Source organism: Hylobates moloch, unplaced genomic scaffold (genome assembly GCF_009828535.3).
Source record: "Hylobates moloch isolate HMO894 unplaced genomic scaffold, HMol_V3 SCAFFOLD_43, whole genome shotgun sequence".
Taxonomy (NCBI): domain Eukaryota; kingdom Metazoa; phylum Chordata; class Mammalia; order Primates; family Hylobatidae; genus Hylobates; species Hylobates moloch.
This window is the reverse complement of record NW_026652318.1, coordinates 72,061-84,028: the sequence shown is the minus strand read 5'-3', so window position 1 is coordinate 84,028 and position 11,968 is coordinate 72,061. Positions and strand designations below refer to the sequence as shown.

The 11,968-nt window shown below is 32.9% G+C and overlaps 1 protein-coding gene across 1 annotated transcript in view; it reads right to left on the bottom strand.

Annotated features, from left to right (window-relative positions):
- The window catches only part of LOC116463581 (ventricular zone-expressed PH domain-containing protein homolog 1), a gene marked incomplete at its 5' end in the record, with an annotated part of 118,801 nt that overhangs the window by 44,307 nt on the left and 62,526 nt on the right, over window positions 1-11,968 (bottom strand). The window contains one exon of the mRNA XM_032146773.2: window positions 8,946-9,080. Coding sequence (XP_032002664.1) covers window positions 8,946-9,080 — 135 coding nt within the window. The remainder of the gene's footprint in view (window positions 1-8,945; window positions 9,081-11,968) is intronic.

Sequence of the window (11,968 nt, the reverse complement as noted above, 5' to 3'; positions counted from 1 at the left end):
ATAATAGGCCCACCTTTTATTTACTTACTTATGCATTTATATACTCAAGCACATTAACACTTTAACCCAAAACACTAGATCTAAGCCTGTGGGAGCATCAGACAGTCTCCTTGGGTTTCACCCAGAATTAGTGTTTCAGTTTTATTTATGCCTTGACACTCCTGTCAATTATCCTGGGAAGTATCAAGTGTGTTTGTAGCAATGCGGACTGAAAACAAATCACCAAATGTTAGCCGGATGGGGCACATTTTATTTCAGCAGAAAATGTAGTTTATTTTATTTTTTTCTGTAAGGGACATAGTTTTGAGATCCCATTTCTACAGCATACGACATTTCCCTATGCTTTGGTAACTGGAACATATGTGTTAATAAAGGCCTTTTCTTTCTGAAATTCTGGCCCTTTAGTAATCCTCCAATCAACTTTGTCAACTCTCTGGTCCTCTGATAATCAGAGTGCCATTCCCTCTGAAGTGTTGGGTAGCATACGCACTGAAACGAAATTATTAATAGTAATCTCTACTTGTTCCATGGGGGTCTTTCTCATTTCTTCAATAAATCAACTGCTTTTCCACCATCTTTCTAAAATCCTTATTTTATAATGGAAATTAATTGTCTTAGAATCTATTTTTCTTCAAGTAAACTGCTCATTTACATAAGGCAATATAACTTAAAGTAATATTTTTTCCTTGATTATAAAAGAAATATATAGAGAAAAGAAAATGCGAATCCCATCAACTAGAGCTATATCATTAACATTTTATTATATTTCCTTTTGGTTGTTTTAATGGGCAATCCTCCAAATAATATTCTTTATAAAAATAATTTTGTACCCTGAAATATGGTATTTACCGTAAGTGTGTTTCATATCATTAAACATGTCTCATAAACATGACTTTTCAGGATTGGTTAATATTTTTTGTTCTCTCAGCAGAGAGAGCCAGGAAATAGTTCTCTCTCTCTGTGTATTGTTATATCTATCTATCTATCTATCTATCTATCTATCTATCTATCTATCTATCATCTATCTATCTTCCTATCTCTCTATTTCATCTACCTGTTTTAAAAATATTATTTTACCTGGATTCAGGACTAGACCTACAAAAAATATTCTTTTATATGGATGTATAATAATTTCATTCTCCTATCTTTAGACATTTAGGCTATTTACAAATCCCTCTGCAATACTTTTTGTGTTTGTTTATCTTAAGTTTTGTACATGTTTCCGATTACTTCTTTAGAACAGATTCCTAGAAGTGGAATCACTGTGTTAAAGGATATGAATATTTTTAAGACTTGAACTGCATTGCTAAATTGCTTTTTAGAAATGTTGAAATAATTTACACTTCAACTTAGAAACGTGTGAGTGCCTTAACTCTCTTGCTCAAGCCAGCATTGATTTATTGTATTTTAAAAAATGTGTTAAAAAGGGTAACTTATTTTAATTTTGACTACTTTGCCTACTAATGAGGCTGAATATCTTTTACGGACTGAGTCTCCTAAGTATTTGCTCATGTTCTTCGCTCATTGATTATTGATTTTCGTGAACTTATAGTAGTAGCTTAAGGATATTAAACTTTGTTTTTCATGCTTGTTACAAATATTTTCATTTAAAATTATTGTGCATAAAAGGTTTCGCTCTTTACAGACTTTATATTTTATGTAGTCAAACCTACCAATTCTTTACTCTTTGACATTAGTTACAGGTTAAATTAAATTTAAAAAACAAAGACAGAAAAGCATCTACAAAAGACAGTTTAACAAATATCCATGTACCTGCCAGCCAGACTTAACAAATGCTAATATTTTGCTTCTGGTTATTTAGCAATAAAAGTACAGATGAAATTGAGATCTCCTTAATTCTCTTCCCTGGTAACATTTTCCTCCTTCCTTTCCTCTCTTTCTCCTTACCCAAAGGCAACCTCATCATAAACTTGGCATAATTCTAAATATAGCGTATTTTTATCCTAAGTGTATGTATGTATAAATAGTGCATAACGCTGCTTGATGTGTTTTAAAAATTTATACAATAACATTTATGCTATCATAGTATTCATATCATAGTTTTGCAACTTGCTTATTAAAACTCAATATATTTTCAAGATTTATCCCATGCTATTACATATAGGTCTAATTAATTCACTTTACTTGCCTGTATAACATGACTATACCACAACATTTTTTTTCCACGTTCCTCTATCAAGGGACATTTGGGTTGCTCCTGATTTTTTGCTGCAAAAAATGCTTCAGTTAGTATTTCTGTACATGTTTTCTGATGCACATATGTAAGAGTTCATCTGGAAATAGAACTGCAGAAAAATAGGGCACATGAAATTATAATATAACCATTGATTATATTATAAAGACCAGATTGCTCTTTAAGAAGTCTGAAAATGAAAATTAGTGGGTTTTGGTTATATGGATGAATGAAGTTTGAGATTTTAGTGCACCCTTCATCTAAGTAATGTACACTGTACCCAATATGTAGTTTTTTAGCTTCCGAGTCTCCAATATCCATTATACCACTCTGTATGCCTTTACATACTCATAGCTTAGCTCCCACTTACAAGTGAGAAAATACGGTATTTGGTTTTTTATTTCTGACTTACTTCACTTAGAATAATGGCCTCCTGCTCCATCCAAGTTGCTGCGAAAGACACTACTTTGTTCTTTTTAATAGCTGAGTAGTATTAGCACATTTTATATACTGTAATATAAAAACCTTCTTGTATTTAAGCATTTTTATGATCAGCTTTAAATGGAATTAAGACTTCAGAAATAAAGTTACTCACCCATCTTAACAGTAATCTAGCTGTCATTTTTGAGTCTAATTAATGCCTATATATATATAAATATATATATATGTTCTTAAGTGTTCTTTTTTCTAAACAGGTATACCTATTTTCCTTCCATCAAGAGTGTGTGAACATTCCCACTTTTTCACATCTTTGCCAAGACTTGTATTGTCACATTTTCCTTATCCTGGAGTTATAAAGATAACTTTTGATATTTTCTTCTAATTGTTATAAGATTTCATTGATTGCATTTAAGCCTTTAATTTATGTGGAGTTAATTGATCTATATGGTGTCTGTGAAGGATCTACTTTTATCTTTTCAGCTTGGAAAAGTTACATGTCCTTACATTATTTAAAACATATTTTACTTTCACTTCACTGATTTGTAATCCCCCTTCTATCACCTACCAAGCTTTCATATATGATTGGGACTGTTTCTGGGCTCTTTATTATTTACCATTAATTTATCCCTGCAGCAATAATCACATGAGTTTTCTTTTTCTGTAGCATAAAAATTTCCTCCCCCACAGTCTTTCTTACGATTTTCTTTATTCTAAATTTAGGACCAGTTTGTCAAACTCCATGAGAAAAGTCTGTTGCCATTAGGATTGGTTATGAAATTGTACTTACATTTTAATTTGGGAGAAAATTTTCATTTATATGATAATGGTTGTTCTTGACCATGAAAAGATCATATCTTTTCATTAATTCAGGTCTTTAAAAATTTTTCATTAATATTCAAAAATTTTTTATCATTAAAGAGTTTCACGGCTTTTCTTATATTTATTCCTAGGTCCTTTATAGTCTTTACTGCTATTATAGATGGCATGCTTTTCTACATTTTCTATTTAGTTATTACTCATTAATAGATTTGTTATTGATTTTATATGTTGATCTTATATCAAATAAGTTTATGGATCTTTTGTATAAGTTCTAAAGGTTAGATTCTTTTGAACTTTCCACACAAATAATCTTATTTTCTATAAATAATTTCTCTTTCCCTCATCCTCCCTCTCATCTCTATCTCTTTCTCTTTCTGGTTTATTCTGTTTTAATCCTTATACTTATCTGCTTTTGTCTCCTTGCATTGGGTAGGATCCCTGTAAAATGCTAAATTTTGAAGGTGATGACAGGTATCCTTGTTTAATTTCTAATTATAGCAAACACTTTTACATTTTTTCTATATGTATAAAATTAGCTCTAGGGTTTTGATTTCATTCTCTTTTATGTAGGCTTTTTAAAAAGGATTCGTTTCATATGTAGTTAAACAATTGTATATATACATTAACTGATTAAATGTATATATTTGTGTTGGTTTCTGGACTAGTCTGTTCCATTTATCTGCATTAATTCTTTCCATAAAAGTGGAGTAATTTAATAATTGTAGGTTTTATAGTGTGCTTTAATGTTTTGGAATGTCCTCTTTTTTGTCCCTCTCAAAAATTTTCAAACTGGTCTCACCTATTTATCCTTCTGGCTGTATTTTACCATCACTTCATAAGAGATAAAAAATAATTCTCTTAGAATTTAAATTGGAACTCAGTTAAAGTGCTAATTAACTTAGGAAGTATTAACATTTTTGTAATATTTACTATTTCCAATCAGGAACGTGGTAATATCACTGTTCATTCAAGTGTATTTCGCTCCATTGCTCTGTGACTTTGAGAAAATTAATCTTTCTTCTACTTAGTTTACTCATTTGTAAGATGATAATAATAATGCTGTCTATCTCATAGTGTTGTCATTGGGATTAAGTGAAATAATTGATATTAAATGAACAGGACAATTATTGGCACATTCTAAATGACCAGTAAAGTTAATTATTATTATTAATTCTAATAGTGTTCTTTTTATTTTCATATTAACTAAAACTAATGTTGAATTTATCTTCTTATTTCAAATAGTATACTCCTTATTTCTGTCTTGTGTTCTATTTGTTATTATTATTATTATTATTATTATTATTATTATTTTTAATGCCTAGTATGAGCCAGGCATGCTCTTTAGATATCCTGGATTCTGTAACAAACAAAGAGACAAGATCCCTGCTCTCATGGAGCTTATATTCTCATGGTGGCTCATGCTTTCAAGCAATACTAAATTATAAAGATTATAGTGGATATTCTGGTTTTATTTCAGTATTTAATAAAAAATCTTCAGTTGTTCACCACTAGGCATAGTTTTTCTTTTGTTATCAGACAAATATTTATTATGCTAAGAACACATCTTTCCATTTCTAGTTAGTAATAGTGCTCACTCACTTTGTTTAGTCAACACATATCACTGAGTGTCAACAGTATGCCAGGCAATGCTCTAGGTGCTGGGTGTACAATGACAAGCATATGTTCTCATGGAAACCCAGTCTAACTAGTGACACAGACATTAATACAATTTTTATACAAAATGTGTGTTAGTAAAGTGATTGTTGGATTTTATCAAATGTCATTTAAGTGATAATTTTTAAAAATTTTAACTATTGAATTCATGCATTTTACTAAGTTCACTAATATTAAACTTTTATTTTTATATATTAAAAATATTTTAGCATTATATTACATATGCATTTCCACACTTTTATGCCTGTGTGAGATTGATATATAGTTTGCAAAAGATAATTTGATTGAATTTATTTATTATTTTATTTTATTTATTTATTTTTGAGACAGTCTCACTCTGTCTCCCAGGCTGGAGTGCAGTGGTGGGATCTCGGCTCACTGCAATTTCCACCTCCTGGGTTCCAGCAATTCTCCTGCCTCAGCCTCCCGAGTAGTTGGGATTACAGGAAGGCACCACCATGCCTGACCAATATTTGTATTTTTAGTAGAGATGGGGTTTCCCCATGTTGACTAGACTGGTCTTGAACTCCTGACCTCAGGTGATCCGCCTGCCTTGGCCTCCCAAAGTGCTAAGATTACAGGCATGAGTCACTGCACCTGGCTGAATTTGATACTGAAAATTCATGATTGAAATTTGGAAAACGTTTCTGGTAATGTTGGTCTGATCAAAGTAGAATACAATAACTTGAGAGATTATCAATCAGGTTCATCTTCCTACCTCCACTCTGAACCTCCCTTAATGCACGTAAGACGGGTTTGAATTTGTGTTATTTGAGGTGGGGTGCTGGCTAGGGATTAGAATATTAGCTAACATTTATTTAGAGATCACAATGTGTGGCCACTGTTCTGAGAGCTCTGTATGTATTAACTCATTCAAGTCTCAAAACAGTGCTATGAAGTAGGTACTGATATTATCTCCACTGTACAAGTAAAGAAACTGGGGCACAGAGACGAAGGACACACACCTGGTAAGGAGCACAGCAGATCTCAAAGCCAGGTGATTCAGAGCCAACATGCTTAACTACTCTGGTAGGTGTACGAATCAAGAAAGGCAGGTTACGCTGCTATAACTAACACCAAAATTTCAGATTCTAACAAAACAACAGATGTTTCTTTCTCATACAAAATGTGTGGTGGGACTGGGTGGCTCTCTAGAGCAGAAGCCCTCCATGTGGTGGCTTAGAATTGCAGGCTGTTTTCATCTTCTGGCAACTCAATTTCAACTTTTGCTCCTACAATCATCATCATCATGGTAGAGGAAAAGAGGAATTGCAGAAAATAGTACACTGGCTTTTAAAAGATTCCTCTTGGAGTGACACATATCCCCTCCCATATTTCATTGGCTAAAGCAAGTCACATGGCCAGCCTTGCTTCAGTAGACAGGGAAATGTGATCCTCTCCTGGGCCCAGAGGAGAGAAGTACCAGATTCATTTGTGACAACCCTGATATCGCAAGGGTATGTGTATCAGTTCTAGCTCTGCCACTGACCTTCAACAGGTTCCTTTGCTTCCGATTTTAACATCCAGAAAATGACAGAATTTTTAAATTTCTTCAATTGATATGTATTATTTAGAGAGCCTAGTGTGTGCCAAGCACCGTATAGCTCTGGCAATACAATGGTAAATACGGCAAAATCCCTGCCCTCAAGCAGTTTGCAATTTAATAGATATCTCACTGATAATTTTTAGTTCTAAAATTCCAAGATTCTATTAAAAAGCAACCACAATAACAAACTTCTTTTCATATTGTCCAGAATGTTATATTCTAGATACTCAGGCATTAGGAGTTTCTTCCTTCTTTCTTGTGTACCTGAATCCATTTTGCTGCAGTGAAACTCCGTCACTGCAGCCGATACACACATGGCCATCTCTTTCAAATCACTAATGTATGTCTATATGGCACCTATTGTGAAAATAAAGCAGACTTTGCACCATTCTTACAGCTATTTTGAATTTGGTACAGAGAACACTTCAAAAAAATAGGAAAAAATCTACTTGAGAAATACTTGGGCAGATAAATTTGCCACATAATGTACATTGCAGATATCAAAGTTTTTTTTATTACTCATGAACAAAACAAATCATAAAACTTTAAAAAATTTTAAATTTTGTTTACAGTTAATTTTCCCTTAGAGAAATGTTTATTAGCATGAAATACAAGAAATGTGAATAAGTATGCTTGTGAGTATGCACAAAACTAGTTTGCCAAGTATTTTTTTTAATCTCAGGATTTGAAGCAGCCTGCCAAGTTTTAATTTACTGGTTGCCTCTAGTTAAAATACAGTTAGCAATGAAAAATTTATGACAACTTGAGGCATTGTCTTCAAACATGATGCAACAGTTGAAAATTTGAATGAAATGTACAAAGAATTCCATTTTACTCTACACTGAGGCAATTGTGGCATTTCCTTTATTTTTAATACTGCATGTTGAATTCCTAAACCCAAGCCAAAAAGTAGTGATGCAACAGTTTGATATGTCTTTAGTGTCTTACAGAGCATTACAAATAAACTTCTGATTAATCATGCTCATTTTTCATATTATTAGAATTCTTCATCACTTAAAAAATATTATGTTAGTTTCACAAGAGACCAGTTCTGGAGTACTTAATTTGCTGCTCGTTTGTACTATGAATTTGTTTAATATTGGCATGCTTGTCTCCCTTTTCAACAGTAAAGCAAGGACAGACACCATGATCATTTATTCTCACAACATCTGGTTTGCTCAGTAAGCATCCATTACTTATTACTGGGCTATCTAAAAGGCAAAATAAGAGTAATCAGAATATTTGAGTTTGGGAAGGGCTAAAAGAGAGAAGCTGATAATATTTACTAGAAGAGAGTAATAACCATTCTTTTCTCTCAATATACATATTTCCCTTGAGCAATCCAGTCTTCTGCCATAACACTAAGTGCTAACTTGTGACTCCCAAATCCATATCTCCAGTCATGGCTTTCTTCCTGAAGCCCACATTGGTATTTAACAACCACCACCACCTAGTTAGCCATATAAACAGCTTGGATTCGAAATATGTAAACCAGAATGCTTTATCTTCTTCTGCTCCGTCAGATTACTTTGTGATTTCTCATTTTCAGAGTGATATTATCATCCAGTTAGCCAAACAATGCACCTGGAGTCATCCTGGATTATTCTTTTTCTCATCAGGCTGTCAGTCCTGTTGATTTGACTTTCTTAATAGCTCTCCAATCTTCCTATAACTTCTAACTTTAGTTCAAGCCTTCTTTCTTAGTCACTGTGCTTCTATAACAAAATACCTAAGACTGGGTAATTTATAAATAATGGAAACTTATTTTTTATAGTTCTGGAGCTGGGAAGACCAAGATCAAGGAGTAGTGGAACTACAGGCATGCGCTACCATGCCTGGCTAATTAAAAAAAAAAAAAAATTTTTAAGATGGAGTCTTGCCATGATATTGAGGCTAATCTTGAACTACTGGCCTCATATTATCCTCCTGCCTCAACCTCCTGAGTAGCTGGGATTACAGATACAAGTCACCACACCCAGCTGTAAAATCTTTTCTATTTCATACTATGCATGCAGTTATTGCGTAGCTCTAGGAAACTGTATTGTGTCAGTATATAGACCTCAAAGGGCAATGTCCTTGTTTACTGGTACCACTCTATTCTGAATCTACTATGGTACCACATGAAAATAATTTCTTACAAATGTTTATGATAATAATGAAAGAAAGGTAAATGAAAGAAGGATGAAATTAAATTGCTAAAAAAAATGGGAAACTGTTTCAGGACAGTCTTAAATCTTGGCCTGTAACATGGCCAAGGAAAGGAACATTTACCTTCTGCTGTGGAAACGTGGACTCCATCATGGCAGTTTCAAAGCTGTAAGCATCCCCTCCCTGGGTCTTCTCCCACAGGGCTCTGAGGAATTGCACAGAATGACTCTGAATGGACAGGGGTTCAGGAAACAGGCTCTGAAAGGGCATTAAAGAAAGAAACAGGATATACTATGTCTTGTCCCAATAGTATTGTTTGATTGATTTCAAAGCACTGTTTGCCTTGGTTTGAACTTTAACATGATTTAAATTTAAATGAAACAAGAAAAAGATCTGTCTTAAAGATTGAACATATGGGGGTTGGGCATGGTGAATGAGCCTGTATTCCCAGCACTTTGGGGTACTGAGGCGGGAGGATTGCTTAAGACCAGGAATTTGAGACCAGCCTGGCCAATATAACAAGACCTCCACCTCTCTTAAAAAAATTAAACGAGGCCGGGCATGGTGGCTCACACCTGTAATCCCAGCACTTTGGGAGGCCAAGATGGGCGGATCACGAGGTCAGGAGATCGAGGCCATCCTGGCTAACGTGGTGAAACCCTGTCTCTACTAAAAATAAAAAAAATTAGCCGGGCGTGGTGGCAGGAGCCTGTAGTCCCAGCTACTTGGGAGGCTGAGGCAGGAGAATTGCTTGAAGCCAGGAGGCAGAAGTTGCAGTGAGCCAAGATCATGCCACTGCACTCCAGCCTGGGTGACAGAGAGAGGTTCCGTCAAAAAAATAAATAAATAAATAAACGAAAAAGATCAAACATAAGATATATTTCAGGATTTTCATTTTTTAACTGAAATTTAAAATTATTTCATAGTATTTTCAAGATAGTTGATAATGATCTCCATAAATATGCCTAACCTTTGTAATATAGTGTTTATCTCAGTGATTTCCCAAGGATGTTCCTTAATTGGAACATGGTTAATATAAATATTCATATTTATTTTCTCAAAGATCTGGGAATTAAGGAATAAAATTAAAATAGAGTACAAAAATCAAGTCTATTTATACAGAGTAGATCATTAAGAATAGAAATTAAATAACTGAGTTCATTATGAAATTAATCAAATATGAACAGTATGAGTGGGTGTGTGGGGGACACAAAAACAGTTTTAATTTTAAAATGTATAATGGATGAATATTCTTAAAACTTTAAGATAATTTCTCTAAATGTTGAGCAGTAAGAATGTGAACATAAAGAAAATCACATTTACATATATTTCATTCAAGCCAATGAAAATAAACTTTTCAAAGAAGATTTTAACTTGTGTTTGTATATTTACTAATCAGTGATGTGTCTAATAATCATTTACATGTGATAGCGTTATACCTATAAATGTAGGAAACTTTTCAGTTCAAAGGAACAATTTTTAAAAAATGTATAGAACATCTATAAAGGTATAAAATGCCATTTACGTACATACAATGTGATATAAAGGATCCTTTATGTATAATGTATAATAAAATAATGAGATTGGCTTATGAAATCATATTTTCTTTTTATGTCAATGACTGTCTAAGCACTGATGTATGAGACTAAGTAGTTTGTATGTACAAAGTTTCTATTTAGTGAATGAAGATTAATAAATACTATTCCAGAAAAATTTTATTATTATCATCAAAATGAACTATTTCTAGTACTGAATGGGAAAAGATAGAGGATCTTAATGCTCAGGTTAGTGATCCACAGATTTAAAAAGTTTAAGAGACAGCAATAGATAAATTACATAACCCATAATGTGGATACATCTGAGAAATTATTGATTATTATCAAAAACTGATGAAGCACCCAATTTTTCATTTAAACAACAGGACCTGATTTAATGAATCAATCTAAACAGGAGCATTTAGACTGGAATCTGTGAATTTGGGAACTGTATGAATGTGTGTAGTTGACAGAAAAGGGAAAGAATTTGGCCCAATGCACAAGAGTAGTGCCAGGTTGTAATTATTAATATCAAGTCAAAGTTTGATTTTTATTTACCCCAAAGCCAGAATTCAGGCAGAAAATGACACGATATCATAAGTGTGGAAGAAGAAACCATTACAGTAAAATGAACACAGAGGAAACGTAGCATACACAGATACCTTTTGGTGATTTTGCTTAAAGAGAAAGACAAAGAATCAGACAAAGTCAATAAAATAATACTGAGGGGCAAAAAAACCCATCAAGATTTCTTGGTTTGTTTTCAGAAAACTGACAACTGTTTAGAACAAAGCCAAAGATGAAACCAAATATAAAATTACTGATGAAAACTAAGTGAAAAATATAAGCAAAATAGAAGAAAAATAAGGTCTTTATTTCAAGAAAAGGAAAGACAGTCAATGCTGTTTTTTGTATTCACATACAATTTGGTTCACACCAAAATGTGAGTTGTTCTCTATGAGATGTTATTAAATGTTCCTAAGAAGACTCGCTTTAGAAAAAAAAAAAAACAGTATTCCTAAGGCATGTCCAATCTGTCTCTTTTCTTAATTGCTATAGTTCTACTTTATTATTATTATGTATTCAGCATTAAAATTCATTATTTCCCAATAAGCCTGACTTTATCTTATAAAGAAATACAACTGTCTTCTTGGTGATTTTTATAGGAGATATTATGGAAATGTTTTATTAACAGAAGTAAATAAAGTGTCATATAGTTTGGCTTTTCAGCCATGTTATAACATTTGCATTTTGTTTTTTCTGCCTTTGCCCTCCCTGCTTCTACCTGCATAAAATAATGCATTTTAAAAATAAAAATACATTATTTTTCAACATATGTGTGACAACAAAAAGATCACTGGGTCAGGGGTCAGACGATCTGAGTTCTGCCCTTCAATTTTCTTATCTGTAAAAATGATTCCTAAGATTCCTTCTATTGCTAACATTTTATAATCTACATTCAAATTTTATGTGAAAGTTTAGTGCATCCGAGAAAACTATTTTCAAATAAGAATCTCTTTTGATGCTAACATCTCTGCATCAAATTCTTCATTCTCAAGTTGTAAGTTGCTCTTTACATAATTTCACCTATGTACATATATTCTATAGAAA